The following is a 25,644-nucleotide window of genomic DNA, read 5'->3' on the forward strand; positions in this document are numbered from 1 at the left end:
CTACTAGATGATACTAGTAGGAGACCTATTCCTCACGAAACAAAGTAATCAACAACTTTATTTTGAGTACCTCTGACTATGTTTTGCGAAAGTTAATATAATCTAATATAATTGAGCTTTTTCGGGTTTAGGGAGAAAAAGGTACTTAGGTTAGGTTCCGTATTTTATATATGCTCTGCTTTAACCCCCCCCCCACCCCTCCCTCCTAATGTGCAAATATATAGCCAAAATTTGTTCATAAAAAATTATATTTTCATCCTTTTTTTTTTTTTATTAGTATTAACCAAACTTTACTTCTCGCGTGTTTCCCACATTTTAGAACAGTACCGAAAATGGCAATGATTGTCCATAAGATATACAATTGAGACAAAAATACTAACGCCTATGCAACTTAACAAGTGTGACATAACAGTTCCAAAGATGTGATGGACTGAGTGATTCACAAACGGAATCCCTCAATGTCAAAATTGATTAATAATTTTGGGGGAAAACCCTTGACTAGCTCTTAACTTTCTGTGTTCTTAAAGATGTTGGCAATATGCGACCTAAGAACCAAATTTTACTAACCTAAAAGAAAACCAAATCAGAATTCAGTGCAGACGCTGTGTGGTATACTAAGCTATAATTTCCTCAAGGGGCACCACTCCTTAAGGTCACCCTGCAGCGCTGTTAGTAGTCACAGTGTGGTTAGGAAAACTCGTGAAAGGTCCATCCTAGTGCCACGCAAGCAGGAATTCCCTGTCAAGGATTGCGACAGAGAAAGGAACTTATGATGGAGCGGAGAACCCAAACCATCTAACACCATCGGAACAGTTCCAACCTTGTTTAGCCAGCCTATCGTCGTCGGGAGATAGTACGATTTCTTCCACTCTTTCGAACGATCAATTTGGGCGCTCTGTAAAACCCTTTATTGCTTAGCAACAAAAAAAAATTCTGTCTTGTCTTAATCGACATCTCATCACTTTTCCTGAGAGCAAAATTATAATGCAAGTGAAATTGAACTATTCCGTTTATTGGTTTTCACTATTAAAAACGGCTGAAGAAAGAATTCAGGAGATACAACTTTATCAGCTGGACTATAGAACGATCAAACAAAGAATTCAAAATCTTTATTCGTGTTTTTTTTAAATGAGTTTTCTAGCAGTAAGATAATTAGGCTATATAAGTCACGAAATGATAAAGAATGATATCTGAAAATGGCAAACAATGCTGATAAATGTGCTTGAACCCATTCTTCTGACTCATGTATGTAAGGAAACACAAGGGAATTTTTTCTCTCTATAAATGCACAATGCAATCAAAGCTAACCAAATGTATTCTTTATTACTTTTCCCCGTTACTCCTTTTATGGGGTTAATCCGTATGACACTTGAACAAAACAATCACTAGCCAAAGCATCAATTTAGAGACAATAATTATATGCATATATTCAGGACATTGATGCTTCTGGTCAGCCAGAAAAAAAGATGTTAAATTGAAAATAATTACGATTATTCGACCATTGAAAGATTAAGTTTTTGTATAGTCAATAGTCCATTTTTATCGCTAGCGGGCTGTGGATAGTAGACCCAGGTTGAGCTCTTCCGAAACTTTGGTAAGATTCACACGAAATGTGAAATTAGATGCATCGCTTACGTTCACGTTTTGCGAAGCATATTTCGATAATCTATATTGGCATTCCAATCATGGACTCAGTCCAATCATGGAGACATTCCGATCATGGACCCAGTCCAACCATGGACTGAAATTTGGAGCTCCCTACGGCAGGTCTGGAAACTTTAGACAATGTTTGAGCAACATGGAAAGCAACTAGTCATTTCCAAACACCTTTCTTTTCATCGTTTTCCTCAAAATTCGTAAAGTCTTCTAAAATAGCATCAAATATTCAAAACATTTGTTTATAAAATTTAAAGGCGTTCCTTGGAATTGTGGCGTGACTCTTCCAGCTTAGCCAGAGTCGACTCAGCACTAAAGAGTACCCGGAGAAATCGGGAGAAGGTAGGGCAGGGAGGGTGTTAGAAAGCACAGCATAGTTGGCCTCCAGCACCCCATCGCATTTGCTAATACACCCTGTACCACACCCCATTTCTTAGCTAAAGGGCCATAAAATCAGTACCACCGGTTTGGACAATAGAGTCCACCACCACATCCATAGAATTAAATAATTGATACTAAAATAATATTGATCTTCGGTATGAATTCAGGCCTGAATAGAGAAACTGTAGTCCCATAAAACCCAACCAGCTACCTCCCCTTTGCAAACAGAATGAAGTTGAAGTTGAACCGGAGGAAGTTGAACAGAATGAAAGGCTGATGTCAAGTTGGTCTTCTATAAAAAAAACAACCAATGACATGTAGCAATATACAGCGAAATCATTAAGTTAAGTATAAAAACATAAATCAAAAATATTAGTTTTATTCTTTTGTTTTTCCCTTTTTTACTTTACCCCCCGCTTAAGCGCATGAGTTTTCCTTGTATTCGCAAATATACACGATGCACTTTAAAAGTACCAACATCGATTAGGTGTCAGGAAACAGAATTAAGTTGGTTTTAAGCATAAACACCGTGTTTTTACACCGTCTTTAATAAGCATGTCAAATATTAATAAAAAAAAAACCTTGTTGTACCTTGGTAGCAACGGATCACAGTATAGATTTTTGTAATTTGTTTCATGATTCCGTCCATGCAGTGTGAATTAATTAGAATATAATTTTTCATTTTGAATTGCCTTTACCCTAGTGCTCTTAGAGCAATGTTAATATTATTGTCAGAGACATCACAAGCAGAAATGTTTGCGGGGGGGGGAGAATAGATTTTACCGACTGGCTGAAAACATTGGGGGAGAGGGCGTCCCCCCAATTCGTGACGCTTCTGATTAATATATATATATATTTTTGTAATGGTTCAAACTATACCATTTAATTGATGGCGAAGAAACAAAATCAAATTTTGCTCCCGCAGCTCTTTCATTGGCAAAGTCGACCAAAGGTTGCTACGACACTTCACGTTGCCCAAACACCATAAGTAAAATTTTGACTACAACTCCTAGCCTATCTGTACTAGCCCACAGCATAGTTTGGTTATCACGCTGCTCCCACATTTGGAATGGTCTCCCGAGGGATGTAATCCCTGTAAACCCGCCTGCTGATTCATTTAAAAGGAAGTTCAACAGACACAAACTCTAGGAAGAAAACATAATTAAGTGATTGAACATTAACACACCAGACCCTAAGTTTCAGAGGTCAGTTGTCATGGATGTTGTCATAGAAAAAGAGAAAAAAAACATTCAACATCTTACACCCTATAGCTTTACTTTTGTCTTTAAGTAATGGACGTTTACCATACGAGGTGAGCAAGAAACAACTATAGTAAAGTAAATTCAGCTGAATTAAAAACCATTTCAAATGAAATGATTGATTACTTACGCGATGTTTCACTGAGATTCTCTTCTTGTCCGTCTCCTTCTCCATCTACAGGAGGGGTGTCTCCATTTAGGCTCCCTAAAAAGAAGAAGAAAGAAAATTTTTATTTCAATTTGAATTTAATTTTTAGTTTCGATTTAATTTTAATGTCAGTTAATTTTAATGAAATTGTATTTTATTCCAATCTCAATTTCATTTTTAGATATAAAGAATTATTTCCATTTATTTATCAAAAAGCTGTGGTGTCAGGTTGAACTAGTTTTTTACAAATTGGGTTACTAAAGACTTAATTAGGTTAATGAACTTAAATAGCTTGATGTAGCTAAGCTAATAAAAGAAAATAAAGAAAAAAAAATAAGAGATAAATAAAAAATAAATCCTTGCGTTAATACATTTGAAAGCTTAGAGCTTGGAATAAATGCTTCAAGAGATATTATTTGTATTATAATACTACAATTGAAAAGCATATGAAATGGATGAAACTGCCTTCAGAAAGGGACCATGACGAGAAAAAACTTAAGGATTTAAAAACAAAGCGAGATTTCTTGCACTAAAGATGAATTAATATAACAGCCACGCGTATAATGCTCAAGACATTTGAAGATACTGTTTTACTTAATGGTATACACCGCTATAGACTCTATAGAAATTTAGCAGACGAAACCCACCAGACGGGTTATTTTCACCGCTATTGAGAACAGGAATGCGAAGCGTAGTTTTCATTGCGTTTACGATATTTAAACAGTTGCTTTTTTGGGGTTTCGGGGGGGGGGAGGTACCTAGGTTAAGTTAGGTTACGTATTTAAAATATGCTATGCTTTACCCCACCCCCCTACTGTGCAAATATATAGCCCAAATTTGTCGTGCCCTTTTATTTAGTAAAATATATGAGCCCATGTAATACACCGAGTACATACGTAACATATACAATATATGCCAAACATGATAATACATGTAGTACGTTTCAAATTTTTCTGCTCCACAAAATAAATGCGAAAGATTTAATTACGATCTGTATTTCCAATTTTTGACTTCAATAAATGAAATGAGAAATAAAATCACAGGGGAAGGGAAAAGGGGAATTAAAGTAAAGTCGAATTTAATTTGATTTACTGACACGCACAACTAGAATTAATTTCACCAAAACTCTCACATAATTCAGATCAGATATTCTCAAATGTGTATTATAATATTTTAGGAGTTAAAGTAGACATGTTTAAATTTGAACTTTAAGCACTGATACATTTTTTGTTACTTAATTTACTGTTTCTTGTGCTAATTGTATCTACCCCAGTACAGCGATCTTCCAAGAGCTCCAATTCCTTTGCTAGAAGTTATGCTTCCTTTAATTTTGTCTACCCCAGTAAAGCGATCTTCCAAGAGCTCCAATTCCTTTGTTAGAAGTTATGCTTCCTTTAATTTTATCTACCCCAGTAAAGCGATCTTCCAAGAGCTCCAATTCCTTTGCTAGAAGTTATGCTTCCTTCAATTTTCTCTACCCCAGTAAAGCGATCATCCAAGAGCTCCGATTCCTTTGTTAGAAGTTATGCTTCCTTTAATTTTATCTACCCCAGTAAAGCAATCTTCCAAGAGCTCCAATTCCTTTGTTAGAAGTTATGCTTCCTTTAATTTTGTCTACCCCGGTAAAGCGATCTTCGAAGAGCTCCAATTCCTTTGCTAGTAGCTATGCTTCCTTTAATTTTATCTACCCCAGTAAAGCGATCTTCCAAGAGCTCCAATTCCTTTGCTAGAAGTTATGCTTCCTTCAATTTTATCTACCCCAGTAAAGCGATCTTCCAAGAGCTCCGATTCCTTTGTTAGAAGTTATGCTTCCTTTAATTTTATCTACCCCAGTAAAGCAATCTTCCAAGAGCTCCAATTCCTTTGTTAGAAGTTATGCTTCCTTTAATTTTATCTATCCCAGTAAAGCAATCTTCAAAGAGCTCCAATTCCTTTGTTAGAAGTTATGCTTCCTTTAATTTTATCTATCCCAGTAAAGCGATCTTCAAAGAGCTCCAATTCCTTTGTTAGAAGTTATGCTTCCTTTAATCATAAAAATTGTTTCTCTTGTGATGTTTTTCAGTGAATGCAAAAAAGGGAGATTACTCATTCTTGCACTTCCTAGCACGTCTCCAAAATCTGCTAAATTTTTCTCTCTACAAGATGATATCAAGATGGTTGACTATCCTCCCCCCCCCCTCTTCACTTATGGAAACATGGTCTATAGGGATTGACAACGATAATTTAGCTGAATCTATCAACTATAACGGTCACTATACCACCCCCCCCCCCATGTTTAGCTCAAACTAATCGGCCAAAACATGTGTTAAACAGATGTGTTTACAAGATTTCCCAAACTATTGTAAAATAACACTGGAACTTTAGAACACTAACAGCTAGAATTCATCTCAGAAAGTTAAAATTTAGACAGTGCTGATAATAGTTGCAATGCAAGTTGAAAAACAAAACCCCCTATATTACAAGCACTTCTGAATCCAAATTTCACTATACTAAGACCAGAAAACCCCCTCTCAATAAAAAAAAAGAGAAATGACCCTCTCGATAAAAAAAACCGATGAAAAGCGGGGTGAACGACCTCCCCCCCCCCCCCACCTCCACTAGGGCAACAACAGTTCTGCAATCCCATAGCAGTTTCGAATAATAGCTATTGATAGCAAACAGAATTATTATTATTCTTATTAATATACTAAATTTTGTCCTTCCCACTCTCCTTTCCTATTCTTTATCCCTTTGTTATCCATTGTGCCATCCCATGCGTTTGATTTTTTAACCATTAATTGTTCTGTACACAATTCCATTGTTTTTATTGTTGTTTTTTTTGTTAACCTAAAACGCGAATTCAATACATTATGTCTGCAATAGTCATGCTATATGTTAAGTTATCCCCTTTTCACCCATAACCTACTGTTGTCCCATATGTTTGATTTCTTACTTAGTCGTTCTCTACTCAAGTCTATATTGTTCGTTTTTCGTAACATTAAATGCAAATTCGATACACGTTTTTTTTTATAGCGATTCTAAACACTAAACCGTATTTCAAATCGTAAGCCAACTGAAGCCAAATGAAACAAAGCAACTGATGTCACTAGTACTGCAAGCATTATCGCAATAATAAATAAAATGCCAAAAGCATAGACAGTATTACAGCCATATTGAAGGTCTGTCTATAGCATTCATGATTTGTCTCTGGGCGACCCCTAAGTTCACAGCGTTATAAGCTTCCTTATATTCTCTGAAACTAACCTTCAATGGGTTGCTCAGCATCAAGTGAGGGTAGAGGAGCTTGATTAATTGGTGTATTCTGTCGAAGAAGTTGACTCATATACTGATGATAATGATACTCTTGAAGCTGCTTAATTAGAACATTTTGCTAAAAGAAAAAATCAGAAAATTATAGCCCTGAAAATAACCTAATAAGAATTATGAGGTAAAAAACGAGGATTCTTCCTATAAGAGGTTGATTTGTGTCCTTTTCCAAGTAATAAGCTTAACTTTATCAGGTAACCTTCACTGAAGGAGGGTAATCATAAGTCAAAAACTACTCCTCCCTGTTTCAACGTCTGTATCAATTAACGATACGGTTGCTGTCTTAAATTTCTTATAAAGGCTTAACAATTAATTAAAAAAATTCACCTTGAATTCTCTATATCAGAATTGCTGGTGTAACTGTTGCTTTTCATAATATGATCAGCATTATTAGTAGTATCGTACGATTCTTTTTTTGTATGTTTAAGATATGGCTGAAACGATTTTAAATACCGAAAACCTTAAATTAGCTTTCTAAAAATTAAATACCGCCCGAATATCGAGGTAAAATTTATATCCGGTAATACTTCTCCATCTTCATTTTGTTGAAGCACGTGAGTTACAAACATTCATCCTGTGATAAAATGTTTGCAACTTCGGATTTTCCCCCTCCCCCCCGCTAGAAGATACGTGCTTCTTTAAAACCCAAACAAAATTTCTGTTTTAAGTTTAACAACAAAAGGTTACAAGTCAACCGTAATAACCATTTCATATGAGAATGTTGTAATATTTGTAATATCTACTACATTTCTCCTGGGTGGCCTTGGCTTACAAGCAATGAAAAGCTCCGTATCTATTCAGGTGATTGTAAATCCTTGAGAAATTTGCTGTGCCTCTCATTTTCTTTATATAATCCATTTATTTTCAGAAAACATCGTTTGGACGTCCCAGTTTGACCTATCTTTGATTTGGAGACGTAATCAGTAGGAGCTACTTGGGATGTGTTTTTAGAGTTCCTCCTGAATGTTTGAGTGGCAATTTGTGTGGCAACTTGTAAACATATTATTTTTTTGTATCTTTAGAGGTTGTTTTGCGCTTTTTTGTCTAATGATTCGCCTGTTCTTCATCTTATTGTTAAGCGAGTTTCTCTTAAATAAATAAATCAATTAATATTTCAATAAAATTATCTTGTAGTACCTAAGAAAAAGGAATAAAGCTTGTTTGCCATGCAGATCATTAACCGCTTTAACGTCTTTAGTTACTTATAGCTCTAAACAATGGCAAGTGTATAGGTCAAGAAGGGGCTATACAAATCAAGTTTCAAGTTGTGAAGAAATCACAGTTCAAATTACGAACTTGCATGGAGAACGATAGCAATTATTCTGTTTGGAAAAGCGATACATTTAAAAAAGATAAATTTAAGTAGCGGATATTATTAATCCATGTATCAGGATCAATTACCATAAAGGTGCATCAAGCTTAAAGCCAACTTTTACATGAATTATAATTGGATTATGAACGTTCGTGGTGCGAACGAAACTCATACTTTTTTCCTTTTTTCGATCAAAAATAGGCTAAAAAATATTATTCCCCTTTGGGTTCTAAAATCAGGTAAGTAGCTTAATATGGTACCCCAGCCGACTACCCAAGCGAATACTCAGTAACGTATAAGAATTAATAGAATAATTTAAATGGCATGAGAGTACCTTCATTTATTTACGGTATCATTAAATGTTATTACAGAGGCAGGGAGAGGGATGGTCCTTCAAATCTGAAAATCCCACGGTTTTACCAACAGTCTCGTAATTCTTCCAGATAATCCACCTGTTTTTTTAGCACTTTGTCGAAGATTATGCCCCTACCCTCGAAATCACCCCAACCAAGAAAGAAGCCTGCAAGTGCGTCCATCGGTGGAAGTGGTAAAGCCAGTACCATATAATGTTGGAAGTAAATAATATAGGCAGTTGAAAACTGGGGACAAATATTTCTGGAAATACTACTTCCTTGTCTTTTATTTAATATATACCGAGGATTTTTCTTTTGAACAACTTTAGGGAGTGAATTTTTAACCAGGAATAAATTTTAACAAGGAATTGGGTAGTAGTTAAAATTGCGTGCTAAGTCGAGTGGTTTTTCCGAAATTCGACTGGGACGGGGAGAAAAATTCCTTCGCCAACAGATAAGATACTATCCTGTTGTATAGACACCGCTCAATCAACTTTGAAAATGCCGACAAGATAGATATGGGGCGTAATTTGTGGGGTCTAGGGGGTCACCTCCTTTATCACCCCTCCGACTTAAAAATACTGGGGAATGATCCAGTGGTAAAACATAGATTTATCACGTGCGTCAGTGCAACTGCAACCTAGGGAATTATTGCCTTCAGCAGCTTTGTTGATGACCCATCCATTTCTTCGGGAGCTCCATTTTTTAGCAGCTTTGTTATGCTAATAAGTTCTTGTGCTGTTATCGGGGAAAGAAACATCGAGTCTTGACTGGGGGAAGGTGGGTAAGTAGAAAAATTATGTGATTCTGCACTTGTAGAATTAGAAGATGGTGAAAGTGGGGAAGGTGTAGCAGTTCTCTCGCCAATAGTCACAAAATGGCTGTTCAGCAAGCTAATAACCTCCTGTTTGCCTGAATCTCTGTTTACTCCATCCGGAGACATCATCTCCTGTGGAAGTGAATTGTCATTATTTTTTTCCATGGCAGGAGTTGATTAGATTCCATGTCTCTTTAGGGTATCCCTGGGCATTGTCAAAAGATTTCGAGTAATATATCTAATGTGTAGATCGGAGGAATTTTGTTACATTATTCTTATGATTTATAAATATCCGTTTATTTTCATCAGAAGGATGCTGGAGAAAGCGCTCATATAACTTATTTTTTGTCTTTAATCACTTTAAAACTCAATTCGTAATCTACGGTTTAAACGGGACTTTATACTTCCGGCACGCTAACGGTTTCAGCGGGCACATTTCATCCAGAACTGCCTTGAATCTTTGGACAAAAACTGCCCTGTCTCATTAGCATTTGAACTGGAATACATCTCAGAAAAACCCCGTTCTTCCAGTGTAACTTTCAGCTTCTGAATAGACGATTCATCCAGCTTCCTACATTTTACAAGTTACAAGTAAACTGTGTGTTTACTTGACTGTTGCACAATTTAAATAGTCAGGAAACATAGTTACTTAATGAAATATTTAAAATGACCTAACTGTAGTATGCCCGTACTTTAGACCAGGGGAATACTCTTCACCTCCCCTTTTACACCAGGAATAAACGAGAGCTAACGGCAAAACATCTTTCTAAAACCAGCTATTAAAGCATACGGCTCAGTGTGAAGTTTGCAATATCACTTAACAACAGCAGCTAATTACTAAAATAATATTATTCAACGCAGTAATGCTGACTTAGTAAAGACAGATTAGCTGCTCTTTTTTCCTAGTCTTATTATTTAGAACGGATGACCGTTAAAATTAGGGAGGGCCCATTCGATCGGAGAATATAGGTTTTAGTTCCCTTTTTAGGGAGGGCCAAAACCGATCGAAGGGCAGCCAAGTGTTTCAGCGAAATGGAATTGCTTTAAGTGAAAACAACAGCATCAAAAAAAATAAAATAACTGGAAGAAAAAAAAGAAAAGAAATAAAAAAAGAAATGTATACAAAAAAACTTACTTGTTCAGGATCATTTGGGTACTGCTGTTCAGCATATGCTTTAAACTGGGCATAAGTTTGTTTATTTAAAACTTCTTGGATTTGCTGCCTAAAAATACGAATCGCAGGTAAGTGTACATATTTAGACTTATATAGAGTAGGTAACCTATTACATACTTATCAGCAATAAAGAGCTCGGCATTTAGCACAAGCCATGAGGTTTGTGACTGCTCCGACGAAAATTTAAGCTTATTTTAAATTAGGATAAAAAGCAAATGCTTAGCTTTAAAATGCCACATTTTCCCATTTTAAAATTTTCCTTCAATTCAATTTTGCTGCGAGTTACCTTCGCTGAGCTTATGGAAAAGTCAAACACAGTCAACCTTTTTTAGGAATGCCGTGGTGCAACTATACGAAAGCTTAGTAAAAAAGCTTTCTGTCTAACTTACGACTTTATACACTTTATTGACTCTGTTTGTGTGGCCTGATAGGGCCACTCAAACGATTTCATGAACAACTTTACAATCTTTTTGACGTTCATTTAGTTGCCCTATAGAACCGAAAAAATGATTTCAAGAGCTACTTTATGGTCTTTCTTTTATGTCATTGGAGCGGCCTAGCAGGGCCAATAAAACTGTTTTGTAACTGACTTTAGGCACTTTATTGAACGTTTGAACAGCCAATTATGACTTGACGAATGCAGTATTTTGTAATAGAAGAAGAGCTATCTTTCATCGCTGGAGCTTGTTTAGCTATCTTTCATCGCTGGAGCTTGTTTTAAATAAGTAGTATTAATTATTTTAAAAAGTAATTCTTTTAAATTAGTTTAACAAGCCATAAATGATTTCGTTTAAACAAAAATCAGGCTGTGAAATACACGTTGGGAACCGTTTACCAAAAACATACCATGATATTCCGTTTAAAAGCAGAATTAGTTTATATCTATAAGAAAGAATTCTGCTCGTCAAGCAAAAAAACAATCACACATATTGCATTTATACTGATCGCGTAAAGTTGCCATGAAAACATATCATCAGCTTTGGCCCTGAAAATTTTCTAGTTTTCTAATAGCTTTCTGAACTTGGAGTGCTTGAAGTCATCTGAAAGATTTTATCTGAGGAATTCCTTGAGGTAGATGGTGTGAGTTTACTCTCTCTCGTTGAACGAGCTAAATGTTAATGATTTGATCTGGTATAATATATTCGTTGAGAGCACATATTTCGCAAATTCAAAATAGTTGCCATCAAAATACAAACTTCTCGGCAAAAATAAAAAACAAATAGCAGTCTGTCGTGCAGTAAGCTCCAAAACGCTAGAAGAAAATGGTACATGTATTTAAAATGTAATTTATTTGCATCATGTTATTATATTATATTCTTTTGTTCCATTATTTCGTTATTATAATATATTTTTTTTATTACTTTTATTATTTGTTATTAGTGCATTCTTTTTATTTTTTATGTAGAATATATGCCTTAAATCTCCTTCAATAAAGGTTACAGCAGACATCGAATTTTATATTCAGATACCAGTATTACCTTTGGTTTTGAATACTTTCTAATTTGTAAGCAGAAATTGCTTAAGTATTCAGAGAGAATTGAAGGAAACAATTATTTTTAAGACTTGAGAAAACTTAAGACTTAAGACTAATGTTTAAGAAAACGAAATGACAAAATCAAAGATTTTTAGACAGGCTGAATTTATTCATATAGTTTCGAAATATTAATACCCAGGTGGCAATTCAGACTTACACTTGAGCTTACTTAAGTTTGAAATAAATCTCGAGCTGCTGTCGAGAGAACAAATGAAATAATGAATACAATGATTCAGAGCAGCAAATGGGTGTCGAAAAAAATTGTAACGTACATTTAAATTTGTCTGACCAGTCCCTCCTCCTTCCCCTGTGTACGTACCTGTTTCAAACAGGTACGTACAAAAATGAGAAACAAAAATTATAGAAAAAATTAGACATTTTTCAATAAAAATTGCAGAAATCCCTAGGTTTAGAAGGGAGACAGGGAGCAACTTCCGACAATTATGCATCAAATTTGAATAATTGTTTGGCTGGTTACCCGCTTATGATACACTTCCAAGATCCTAAAACAGAAAATATTTATTTTTAAACATTACTTTTTGGCATCCTGCCTTAAGGTTTCTGCTTCTTCTTCTTTCTGCCGTTGTTCTTCTAGTAACCTCATTTCTTCTTCTTGTTTCAATTTTTCTTCTTCTTCTAGTCTAAAAAAGATAAAAAAAAAGTAAATAAAAGTAAGCCTATAAATACAAGTCACGAGCACTCGTGGTATCGACTTTAAATCTTACTCAATTATCACTTTAAAAAACCAACCAGCTACTAAAAGCAAAATTTATCATTCTGTAATCTTTGGAGAAAAAAAAATCCAGGCTTCTTCAAATACTTCCTTTGATTAAACATGAAATTTTTTTAAGGAAATCAGTAGCCACTTTCTAAACTAGCAATTCATAGATAACTTACGGCCAAAAAATAAAAATAAAACACCATAAAAACTAACGCTATTGTTTTGAATAACATTAGAATAATTAATTTAAGATAAATAGGTCACAGGCTGACAATTAAAGTTCACTCACAAATAAATAGCCAAAAAGCAAATATGGTAATATCGGCATCAACTTTCGAAAAGCTTTTGATTCAGTCCACCATGGAGCAATGTGGAAAATGCTATGGTTTTACGAAATCGTTGGAAAAGTTGTAAAGATGATCAAAGCCCTGTACGAAGAGCAGTGTGCGCAGTAAAGCCTGAAAAAGGGCAGACGGAATGGTTTGCTGTTGAATCTGGTGTGAGGTAAGGATGCCTCCTATCCCCAATCTTATTTGAAATAATTATCGAATTTGTTCTGAATTCTTGCAACTTCTGTGGCGCGGTATAGTTGAACCTACAGAGCCAACTTTCCAATTGCGACTTCGCCAATAACATAGTTCTTGCTATTCATTTTACATAAGATAGGCAACGGAACATTAATGAGCCAGCTTCGAAAGCCTCCCAAACAGGCCTGCAGATTAATGCGAACAAGACCAAGGCAAAGCCAAACGGTGTTATCACTTCACTATCTAGAGGTCGTAAGCTTGGGGAAACGTAAATTGAAGATAGTCAGCGGATTCAGGTATCTAGGTAGTACACTAACTCAAAACGGCAGGTACGGCAGAGATCATCCTTCGAATTGCAAATGCAGATGCAGCAATCTGTCAATTAAATAGCATTTGGAGATCTAGCAAGCATGTTCTTAAGTTAAAACTGCGTCTGTTTAAAAGCAACGTAATTCATATTGATCTGTGGATGCAAATTCTGGAGCCTGTCTAGAGTCGTAGAGAAAAGACTACTTGGATTTGAGAATAAGTGCCTGCGAAGAATACTTATTATTTGTTGGGCTGATAGAGTACCCAACACCAGGATCAGGGTTCTGACCCAGAAGCCTCTAATAACCGATGAAGTTCAACTTGGAAGGTGGCAATACTGGGGGCACATGGCTCGAATGGGACAAGGACGACTTGCAATGCAACGTTTGGTACTGGAATCCTCCAGACCACCGAAGGAGTGGTAGACAACAAATCACCATTGGCGTTTCTCTTGAAGTTGAGGCAAGAATATTACGATAATCGCTCGAAGAACTGTGGTCTCTGGCTCAGGACCGTCCAAATTGGAGGTCAACCATTGCTACACTATACGCCAGTAGGCGTCGGAGGATTTAAGTCTTTGTAACATCAATGAAATACGCCCTTATGATAAATTCCATCTTCACCAGTTAATAAATTTCTATTTGGCTAGCTTGGAATGCTGGGACACAATTCAGGGATTCAGCTCATCAAATCTGCATTGAATTCAAAGTTTAGATTCATTCAACAACAAGCATACTCATGCATAAAAGCGTCCAAATGATACCCAGATAAATAGAAAACTTAGTGGTTTAAAAAAAAAAACTTTTTATTTCAACGCCCCTCTAAGAAAAGCCCTTGAACCCCCACCCCTCACAAAGGATCCGACATGCATATATCTATGTGCATAGTCAATTCTGATGAAAACATATTAATGCCCATGTAATTTTATGAATAGACTACTATGGGTTGCAGCATATAAGGCCACCAAGCCAGAGTGGGCCTCATATTTATAATACAGTATTTTTTAAAGCAATGAGTTAATGTTTTTTAAACTTTGTACCACAGACTATTCCACTTAGTTCAGATTAAATTCATACTTCAAGAAAACGAAACCAAGGAACATGAGAACTGAAAAAAAAAAAATGGTTGTAACTTGGACCTCAAATTTGAATCTCATACTAAGACCCGAGGAGCCTTAACATGAATCTTTGGTTTTACATCAACGGCTTCTATTTGGGTTCCTTTTAAGCTTTCTTTGCCGAATTGAAGAAAACATGCTTTATCTAAGAAGCAATTAAATATTTTTTAAAGCAATTAAATTCTAGCCGGGTGGTACTGAAAAAGAGCGTGTTCAGGGGGGAGAGGTGTAACATACCTCTCCACACTCAAGAGGTATTAAAAAAAAATCCATGGATCGTGCGGTGAAGCTACGCTGCTCCTAATGTGCCAAATATAATAGACATGGTGATTTTCTAAACATCTAAGGAAACTTTCTCAGGTATCTGCCAGAGCCTATTAGAGAAATTATCTGTAAAGAATTACGGAAAATTCTAATAAGATAAAGAAATATCCCCCAGAAATCTAGTCATCCAGCCCCTCCCCCTCCCTATTAGGAAGATGCTGAGGCACCTTTGATCACAATGTCTAATCCGGCCCCAATTAGAGTTGCTTAATCTGGCCCTTGTAACTAGGGACGGCATCAAACTAGGGACGAAAAGTAAAAAGAATTTCAACTGAACATTGTAAGTTGGCATTTCCGTTTCACCATTTCTTAATATTAGTCTTCAATACTTTTCCCTGAGAAACTTGAATTGGTATAACGCATAGTAACTTATTATATACAAAAAAAACATACTTCAACAACTTCCCGTGGCTATCACATCTGTCCAAAAAGATGAGAAAAACTAAAATATAGTGCCGAAGAAAGTGAAAGAATAGACTCAGTTTCCATGGTAAAAAAATCAAAATAAAAGCTTAAAGTAACACAATTAAATAGCAACTAGCATGAATTTCAGCAACAAAAGGGCGTCTTGATTGGAATTTTTTTATTATTCGTACCAGATAACACAATTTTGGCTTCAATATGACTTAAAGGCTTCAGAGAAAAAAAAATGCTTGACTCAATTATAAGTTGCTAGTAGCAACAAAGGAACATCCAGAGCAGAGCCTACTAATAAAATTATTAAACTAATTAAGAAGCCGGGAGTTGAGAACAAGGTTTAGTTGCATTGAGAATGGGTTTTGAAGTATGCGCGTTTTGATTTAATTAAAAAAAAAACTGAATAAAAAACAGACCTTCAAGTTACTGATGCTAGGGAATCACACTTCCTCCTCCCTAGATAACTAAAACAAAAAAAACAAAAAAATTAAGTTGATTATGCTGAGGAGCCCCCCGCCCCCGCTTGGAAAGTCAAAAGTATGCAAGAAGTGCAAATGTGTGCAATGTTATGGGACGATTTTACGATTTCCTAAGAGAAAATCTGTTTTTTCGAACTTTCCACACCCCCACCCCCTTTGAAAAGCCGTCAGATGTCTCCCAAATCCTTCTAACTTTTTTGAAAAAAAATTTTGACTGAAATATTGCTTCACATCTTTCTTTTTAAAAAACTATCCTCACTGTATATCCTGCAGCGACAATGAAACATTCAGAGTAACATGTATTAAAAGAATTGTAAAACTAATTAATATTTGGGTGGGGGGGGAATGAGGTAACAGAATTTGAGAACAAATTACTGAACAAAGAGAAGATACAAAATATGCAAATTCTATCATATATTTCAGGGAAAGTCAGACCATTTGAGACCATGAAGGCGCAAGAGGACATAAATAGTAGTTGGGTGCCCTTGAATAGGTCTTGCCACTCAACAAGGGCACCAGGTTTTTGAACCTGATATTATGAATTCTCTCTCTCTTTTCCCCTCTCTGCTGTATTTCTTATCATGGTACCTTACCGTGGTTACGTTGAAGTGGTTTCATTTCCTTGCTTGCTATATTTATTGCTTCATTAAGAGATCAACATTCAGCTCATGCTAGGGAATTGCAAAGACATAATTTAATAAGTCAGAAAAAAAGGGATATGTTTCGGAGCGTCATGTAGTTACATTTCTAGTTTTATCATTTTCCTAGAATAATCGTCTAGAATAATTCCATCTTTAATTTCAATGGTGATATAATTAATATTCCTAATCAAGCAAACTTAAGTCTTTTAAAGGAGAGTTTAGTATTTAGTCACAAGATGACTTTAATCTGAGAGGTACACAGGGGCGGATCCAGGATTTTTTTTAGGGGGAGGGGGCACAAAATAGGTTGATCCCAAAAAATTTTTTAGGGGGGGGCAAAATAGGTTAATCCAATAGACTTGCGTTAGGAGCAAGTTTAATTAACGCAAACTTGAGTTAATTAAGTAAATTACACTACTTTAGACTACGCTAGGGGGGGGGGGGGCGACCCCCACCCCCTCTAGATCCGCCACTGGAGGTACATGTTCAATTGGTACCAGGAGAAATCGTCAGCAACGCTCTTAAATTCCCTTCCCTTTCCCTTCAAATATCCCTGTGAATCCTTCAGAGGGTTCACAGAAATTCTACCTCTGATTCCTCTCGATAGAGAATCCCTCCCATGTACATCAGGACTGTTGAGAACCAGGACTGGATCCCGGGAAGGAATTTTTTAATGTCGGAAAATTTCCTTTTACGCTTTTTTAAAAATTAAACTTGTATATTAAACTTCAAGACGTAAAAAAAACTTACATTTACACGAACGGCCCAACTGGTATGAGGGTATGATTAGCGAATTGGAAAACTGCAAAATATGTAGCACTGAACCTCCTCTTTCACTAATTATTTGCCTCTTTCACGTTAATTTCACAAAATATATTAATAATATTCTCAAGACTATATCTAGGATTTCAGGACTAAAATCCAGAGATTCCGCATCCCTATAAGACTCGCGAATCCCCGTGGGAAACGCCTACACCGTTCTTTGCCAACAAACCGTCAGAAAAGGAAATATGTTATTAAAATATCATATTTTTAGCTTTGACAAAAAGAACTTAAATAGGTATAAGTCGTTACCGAAATTGAATACGAAATTTTTTGAATATAAAACAACAATTTCAAAATTACAATAGTTTTAGCAAAAAATAATATAGGCGTTCAACACCAGAATGGAACTAGAAAGAACAAGAATAACACAAATTATAAAAAAAAAATAGACAAACCTTTGCCTTTCCTTCTCTTTTTGATCAGCCACATAAGCATCAATGAAGGGTCGAAAAAGTGAACACCTGGCATTTAGAAGCTCCACAAAACTATTCATTGCTACTTCTGAGGTCATGTCCCCCAGGATTTGCCATGCTGCCCTAAACAATAAAAGCATCATATAGCATAGAGAACAACAATACTTGTAGCAGAAACTTTTCCATTTACATCAGTTACTTTTTCAGCAAAACTTTTCACTAGCCGATTTTTCCTAATCTCTAATATGACGCTATTACTGGCTCAAATTTTCACACAGGGATTAAAGTAGTCTCTAATATGACGCAATAAATGGCTCAAATTTTCACACAGTGATTAAACTAATCTCTAATATGACGCTATTACTGGCTCAAATTTCACACAGGGATTAAACTAATCTCTAATATGACGCTATTACTGGCTCCAATTTTCACACAGGGATTAAACTAATCTCTGATATGACGCTATTACTGGCTCCAATTTTCACACTGGGATTAAACTAATCTCTAATATGACGCTATTACTGGCTCAAATTTCCACAGGGATTAAACTAGTCCCTATTATGACGCTATGACTGGCTCAAATTTTCACACAGGGACTAAACTAATCTCTAATATGACACTATTACTGGCTCAAATTTTCACACAGGGACTAAACTAATCTCTAATATGACGCTATTACTGGCTCAAATTATCACACAGGAATTAAACTAATCTCTACTATGACACTATTACTGGCTCAAATTTTCGCACAGGGATTAAACTAATCTCTAATATAACGCTATTAATGGCTCAAATTTTCACACAAGGATTAAACTAATCTCTGATATGACGCTATTACTGGCTCAAATTTCCAAACAGGGATTAAACTAATCTCTAATATGACGCTATTACTGGCTAAAATTTTCACACAGGAATTAAACTAATCTCTAATATGATGCTATTACTGGCTCAAATTTTCACACAGAGATTAAACCTTAGTACATCGAATAGATAAACATTCTATGAGGAATTACCTTTTTTTTTGTCCAAATCACATTGAACCACAATTCAGTTGGTTTAGATCATAGATTTGGTCAATAGCCAAGTGGCAGATAATCGATCATATAGTTTTTGATACAGGAGGGTTAACTTTGCACTAGATACAAGATAATCAAGCTCCTTGATTATAAGCTGGCCAATTTTTTCCCTTGATCAAGTGGTGAGGATTCAGCAGCAAAGTAATCCACTTAGATTTCCTCATATATATCGCCAGCATTCTGTCATGTCCTTTCCACAGGCCTGGTCAGATGCTTTCAGAACAAATTATGGTCCTCAATTATTTTTGATGCTGTTTGACTTTTAAGGTTACCACAGTGTTTCTACAGCTCTTTCACGAACTGTCTTTTTTATACATCCATAAATCACAGTCGACCCCAGTTTTTGACTGATTGCACTCATGCCAAATCCCTAGCCAAAGCTGGTCAGGTGCTCAAACTTTCATAAGCTTATTACTTCTGGCCCCACTATTCGCTTGCGACCCATGTCGAGTGTTTTGTGCTTGGGCAGCAAAAGTTTCAGCTGCTCCCAGTGAATGGCAAATTAGGTAGTAATACATATTGAGTTGCTAGCATATTTCACTTTCTGTTACACCACAACCCCGTTGTTTTTACTCAGAGTTCTTTGGATGTGTGCTTAAACTGTTCCCTGACCATTTTTTCCCAATCCCCTGCTGGTTCAGGCTTGGTCTAAGGAGTGCTCCACGCTTGAGTGGCTGGTATTACATATGAAAATGCAGGTTGCAGCTAAGGTAGCCAAGAATAACAAAAGAACAACGTTCCTAAACTAAGCCAAGAAGACACCTTCTCAGCTTCGGACTTGTTTTCACAAACTTTTGTTCGAAAAAAATATCTGGGACACGTGGAAGATATGGGAAAGACATGCTCCCCTTTTGAATTTGCAATAATTAATGAACAGAACTTTCCTAGTGAGTTTTAATCCATTTTATCAACCCGTTTTTTGCAATCTAAACAAAAGTTTTATACTCTAAACTAATCTAAGTACTATGAATGCCAATACAGAGGCGGGCTTACTGGTGCGCGGGCCTTGTCATCCGCCACCGCGCGGGCCTCACGTCGTAATCATAACGTAGCAGAAGCAAACATAATGTAGCCTCCAGTGGAAGCGGTAACAATGTGATTCCTAGAGTTCAGCAGGAACGTTGTGGTTTCGATAAGACGACAGATAATAACCGCGTAACGACAAAGGATCCTGCATGCGTTCTATCTCTCATAAGTTATCCTTCACGCTAACAGCTGAGTTTGCACCGCGGTATCTTGCCTTATATAAAATGAATGAATTACGCGTGTAAAAACGCTTCCGCGCTGGAGTAAAACAAAAGTAAGATATAATGTAAACTCAGTTAGCTAAATTCAGCATTAAGATTGCAAGTGCAGAAACGTTCTATAACGTTAACTTGTGACATGAAACTCCAGCGTGAAAGCTATCGCATCGCAAACTTTGTACTCTCTAAGATAAGTCCGTTTCTTTATGAATGCTCATTCATTGGCGCTTTAACGGATTTAAACATGCAAGCCTTGTATTGCGTACGTACAGCCAGGTAACAAGGGCCAAAAGTCCCTAACAAAGGGAGTTTTGACAGTTTTACAACCACTGGCCTTGCACCATATAAAGGAGGCCAAGTTTGGAAACCCCAGCCGTACATTCCCCGGATTTTTCTGTGAGTCCCCTAGCAAAGTTGCAAAATTACTCACGTGATTGTAATTCGTAACCCATTTGGCTCTGTTAGCGCAAGGCCCTGTGCGGTTGCACCACTTGCCACCCCTAAAAATCGGCACTGATTCAATAGCAGCCTGACATTTCTCTGCCGACACTTTTTTTTTCTCCCACCCCCCCCCCTCCCCAATAAAAGACATTTCCCATACTTGTGGCACTACTTTGAACCAAGAATGTATTAGCAGAGTTCTTCCAAGTCTAATTGGATTTATTAATTAATGGATAATGATAACTATGATACTGCAGATTTAAGTTAAATTGACCAAATAATGGATTATTGTATTTTTGGTTATTTTAAGAACACTAAAAATGAAGTAATACTGAAACAAAACTTCAAATAGTCGTAGATCACAAATTCTTTACTCTACTGGATTAAAAAAAGGAACACTTAAGAGATAATATTAGTTCTCATGTCTGGTTGAATAGGTAGCAACAGAATACAAATTTAACATAACAATAAATGAAGCCTGAACAAAAAGGAGTCCAAAGACAGAAAAAACAAAAACATAGGTAGCCCAGTTTAAAGAGAGAGAAAAAAAACGAGAAACAAACGCTTAAAAAAAGCAAGATTTTTTTTTGTAGCCTATTATCAGAAAGAAAAAAAATACATATCGTTCCACCAGTTGAGAATTTACAATGTTAAAAAACATGAAACATAGAAAGCAAAATCCTAGTTTTAGCCCCGATTTAAAACCTGACAATCCTTTGTCCTGGGAATATACTCTTTGGCTGATTTTAAGGCTTAAGCAATGTCATCTAGGTTAAAAGAGGTCAATGAAAAAATATTATTTTTGTTTAGTGGGAAGCTAAGTGAAGAGTTTTAAGCAAGGGAAGTCTAGTGCAAAGAATGTACCTAAACATCAGAGGATAGTCCCCTCTTTCCTCAAAATCATTACCTCGAAAATTACAGTTTTTTTGTGCTTTGAACCATCAGCAAATCCGTCCTGATACCCCCCCCCCTCCATCATTAAAGATTTGACCTATACTTAAATATACACAAGAATTCCAGATTTGCTTAAATATAGATAATAAATGCTATGAAATCCAAAGGATGTCTTTGTGACCAGTGGTACAGATAAAGGCTCTATAAACTTCCAGGAACAACCATTTAGAGAGATTATTATACCAATATTTTATGCTTAAGCATTTAAATAAAAAAAGAAGAAAGACTAGAAAATATATAAATCCTTACTGACGATCACGACCAACAACGTCAAGTACTCCAGCCACACCATGCTTTTCAGGTATATATTTACCATTAACTGCTTGCTGAGCATATGCAGAAAGTTGGCACTTTTCTTGATATGTCAATTGAATGGCTTTCCCTTCTTTTTCTGTAATTCAAATAAACAATACCGTCAGATACAAACTTAGGACAAGATTTTGCAAAAGATGTAAAACCTTTATTAAAATAAATAGAAAAACTAGAGTGGGCCTCATCTCTCAAGAGCCAAAGTAATGTCTTCTCACAAAAAAGGCACAGCTAAAATTAGTGAATCTTGAAATAATACAATTTAAGGGTTAATTTGCAATCGTAAAAGGTGAAATACATACCCAAATATAGGGGGATATGGAAATTCTATCAGGTCCCCATTGAAATAAAAGATGCCTTAAATGCACCTCTTTCATGTGTTAGCCTCCTCCCCTCTCTTAGAAAATCCACTCTGACCCATCTCCACTTAGAGTGACATCCGAGTGTGTTTAGGGTGATACACACAGGTGTACACAGGCCCATTCCTAAGAGAGTGAGTGAGAGGAATTTTCCCACGAGAGGATGTTGGTTAAATCAGAAAACTTTAACCCAACACTTTTCAATATTTTTATGGGCAGGTTAGTCCTTGACAGGGAGGGGTTCCAGGTACATTTGCAGTGTCTTATCTCCATTATTTACAGTGATAAGTGTCACCTGATAATAACAGATAATATTATCATAGATAGCACAACAGTATTGAATTAAGAGCAGTGTATTTACCAAATACAGATTTTTTTTTTACTCACCTCATCTTGACTTACTTGACTTATATCCCATCCGGCCTTTGTGGCTGTATTGGGGCTTTTTCACTTCTAACTAGTCGTTGAAACGACTAACAAGTCGCTTCGGGCGACGGTATTCGGTTCTATCTGGTGCAAGACACAGGAGTTGGGTGAGGTTCTGGCCTTTAAGTTGTCGTACCATCTCTTGCGAGGTCGGTCACGAGGTTGTGTGCCATGTACCCGTCCTTCAAACGTGATTTTGGGGAGTTGATTTGATGACATTCGTTGGATATGACCAAGCCAGCGGAGTTTCTGACTTCTAAGTTGGTCCATAATAGTTTATGAGCAGTGGAGAAGTTTCCGGAGGTATTCATTAGATACTCGGTCGATTTAGGTGATCCCTGCTATGCGACGGAGACATTTTATTTCAAATGCGGAGACTCGCTTTTCTTTATCAGCTTTAAATGACCATGTTTAACTTGCATACATAGCAATGGGGATTATGAGAGAGTTAAAGAGACGGACCATTAGTGATTTTGATAGTAATTTACTTTTCCAAATCGATGAAAGGTTTATGAAAGTAAATCTAATCAATTTTAAGCAATCGTTGTTAAAGGTAACAAGACTGTCAAGGTAGACAAAAGATTCTAGATTTTCAATTTGCTCTCCTTTTATGGTTAGCTGTATGGCTCTGGGTGCAGAGTCTCTCGATACCCGCATGACTTTCGTTTTTGTTGTGTTGACAACCATCCCAAGGGCTTCGGGTTGCTGACACTATCTCGTTTGTGTCTGTTTGGAGGAGATGTTCATGACTGTTAATTTTCACGATGTCGTCTGCGTACGCTAATTTGTCGACAAGTTTCCCTCCAATGGATGCACCGTCTGTAGATTTAGCAAGTGATAAAGTCAAGTAAAATGTAGAATGATCATGTAGAATGAATTGCCATTGAAGAATGATTCACCAGCAAATTATAAGTTCTAGTGCCTTCTTGAGTGTCAAAACTCATTGGAGGGCAACCAGCCAGCCATTCAAGGACATATGTGCCACCAAGCACCCCCTGAGGACCCAATTGGCATCAGATCAAAGTTTCAAGATAGACCTATCCATTTCATTAAGAATAGTCAGAGGCATGGGAAAATGGATCAAAAAGTGACATAATCCTTTCAACGTTGGGGGCAAGGGTCCCAAAATTTAATACAAAGTAGAAAGGTGGACATTTTAGTTTCAGCAGAAATTGGAGGCACTATATCTAGTTGCAATCTGAATTGTGCAAAGAGTTTGGTCAACAAACTCCACGATCTTGGAGCCTAGTTGTCTTAAATTATCAGACAACTGTCCTAAATCAAAACAGAGTAGGCAAACATTTCCCACTTGATGCTTGATTTCAACCAAAAATGGATATGCAAGAGTTTTTGAAGTTGCTAATTAGAAATATAGGATCAAAATTCCAATTTTAGCTGCATATTTGACTGCAGCCACCCGGACAAGGGTCCAAAATTATCCAAATAGTCTATATCAAAACAAAGGCTTCAAAGACCACATTTTGAAGAATAGAGGGCATGATATAAATATTTTAGCTAGAATATGGATTATATACTTGGCCCTACAATCTGAGATTCCTCACAATTTTTTAAGTAATTAGTGAAGATAACTGAAAGGCCCTTAAGGCTGAACTTGCTCACCTTCCTCCTATAATTTGTCTCTCCTGATCCCAAAAATATGCGTACTTTTTTTGTCCGACACCTGGTTACTAAGCTATCATCATTTTCATCACTACGCTCCATGCACTTCTGAGTAATTTCCACTTTCTGACTTTGTATTTTCATAGTAATCGCATAGAAACTGGTGAACATGTTACAGGAAATGTTAAGAATCGACTAAGTCCCAAATTCAAATTTGTCTCCGCGGTTCCGTGCTACTTTGCGCTTTTCTGAGCGAAGAAAAAAAAAGTGAATTTTGAGAATGAGCGATGACCGAGTTAAAGATCTCTTTTCTGCCTAATTCGAGTCTCCTGATTCCAAAAATACGGTTATTTTTGCAATCGGATTCTTTGTTCAGGATTTACCAGTTTCATAGTCCCGGTTTCTATGCCATACTCTAACAAAAACTCATGCCCTCCCTATAACCCTCCGAAGGAGATCATACGTTTTTGACTGTAAGTAATTAATTACAATTTCAGATCTCCTCAATAAGCTTTCAGTAAATAAAAAAAAAAATATTTATTCAACTCAAACAGCTTGACTTACGGAACTTCGGATGTAAGAAGCATACTATTATGATGATAAAATGTAGAATACTAAACTACTTCAGGTATTTCAAAATAGTTACAACATCCCATGGATCATAGGAATGAAATGGCCGATTTCGACTTGTTGCATCATAAAGATTGTTAAAACAGAAAATGAGGTTCTCACGGACAGGATACATGTCAAAATTGGCTTCTGACAATTACTGATTGTACTGATTATCACAACCTTTGCACGAACAGAGATCTGTGCATTTAAGGGAAGCTTTTGCACATTTGCACCTGTTTTTGCACTTTGTTTTACAGCCACATTTGAGCAGTTCTCTGCAAATTGTCGCTGCCTCAAAAATATTAGTCCAGAAAGGCTCCCAGTTTCCGTCATGCTTCACCCAGCCGTATAAGCCTGGACCCAGTGGGGAAAGTTTCGGACAACACGATGATGCCCATATCTGGGCCTGCAAGTAAGGGCGTTTGGTATGCTGCTCGAAAGCAGCCGCTGTGGGGGGCAGTCTTTCCATTCTGGATTTTTTTTTTCGTGTGAAAAGCTCCTTCCATAGACTGTTCACTTCAGACAAGCCACTTGATTTTTCGTAAAGAATGATGACGAATCGCTGGATGTCTGTAAAGTGACAATCTAGGAGCGGGGCTCCTATGTACTCAGAGTAACGAAAGTCGAAAGAATGTATTCCAAAGCTTTCCAGGTCTTCCAAACACCATACTTTCCATGAAAAGCAAAAGAAGTCATATCGCATCCAGAGAGGGCATGCAAAAAGAGAAGGCTGCGAGACCTGGCAGGTCCTAGACCATAAGTAATATCGTGAATGAGTAGTATTTTCGTCTTTGCTCCATGCCCATAGATGACAAACAGGTTTTCAATCTGAACTGGAACAAAGCTGTTGCAATCACAACTACATCAGAATCCACAGTTCTGATGGCTAT

The 25,644-nt window shown here is 36.6% G+C and overlaps 1 protein-coding gene across 1 annotated transcript in view; it reads right to left on the reverse strand.

Moving 5' to 3' along the window:
- The window catches only part of LOC148950057 (Golgi resident protein GCP60), a 62,198-nt gene that overhangs the window by 8,596 nt on the left and 27,958 nt on the right, over positions 1 to 25,644 (reverse strand). Inside the window, exons 2-7 of the mRNA XM_089092090.1 lie at positions 21,678 to 21,819; positions 17,696 to 17,836; positions 12,477 to 12,581; positions 10,368 to 10,455; positions 6,688 to 6,814; positions 3,427 to 3,501 (exon numbers count right to left, since the gene is read on the reverse strand). Of these exons, the coding sequence (XP_088948216.1) occupies positions 3,427 to 3,501; positions 6,688 to 6,814; positions 10,368 to 10,455; positions 12,477 to 12,581; positions 17,696 to 17,836; positions 21,678 to 21,819 (678 nt within the window). The remainder of the gene's footprint in view (positions 1 to 3,426; positions 3,502 to 6,687; positions 6,815 to 10,367; positions 10,456 to 12,476; positions 12,582 to 17,695; positions 17,837 to 21,677; positions 21,820 to 25,644) is intronic.

This window comes from Artemia sp. Qi Xiang Cuo, chromosome 7 (assembly GCF_049724085.1).
Source record: "Artemia sp. Qi Xiang Cuo chromosome 7, ASM4972408v1, whole genome shotgun sequence".
Classification (NCBI taxonomy): Eukaryota; Metazoa; Arthropoda; class Branchiopoda; order Anostraca; family Artemiidae; genus Artemia; species Artemia sp. Qi Xiang Cuo.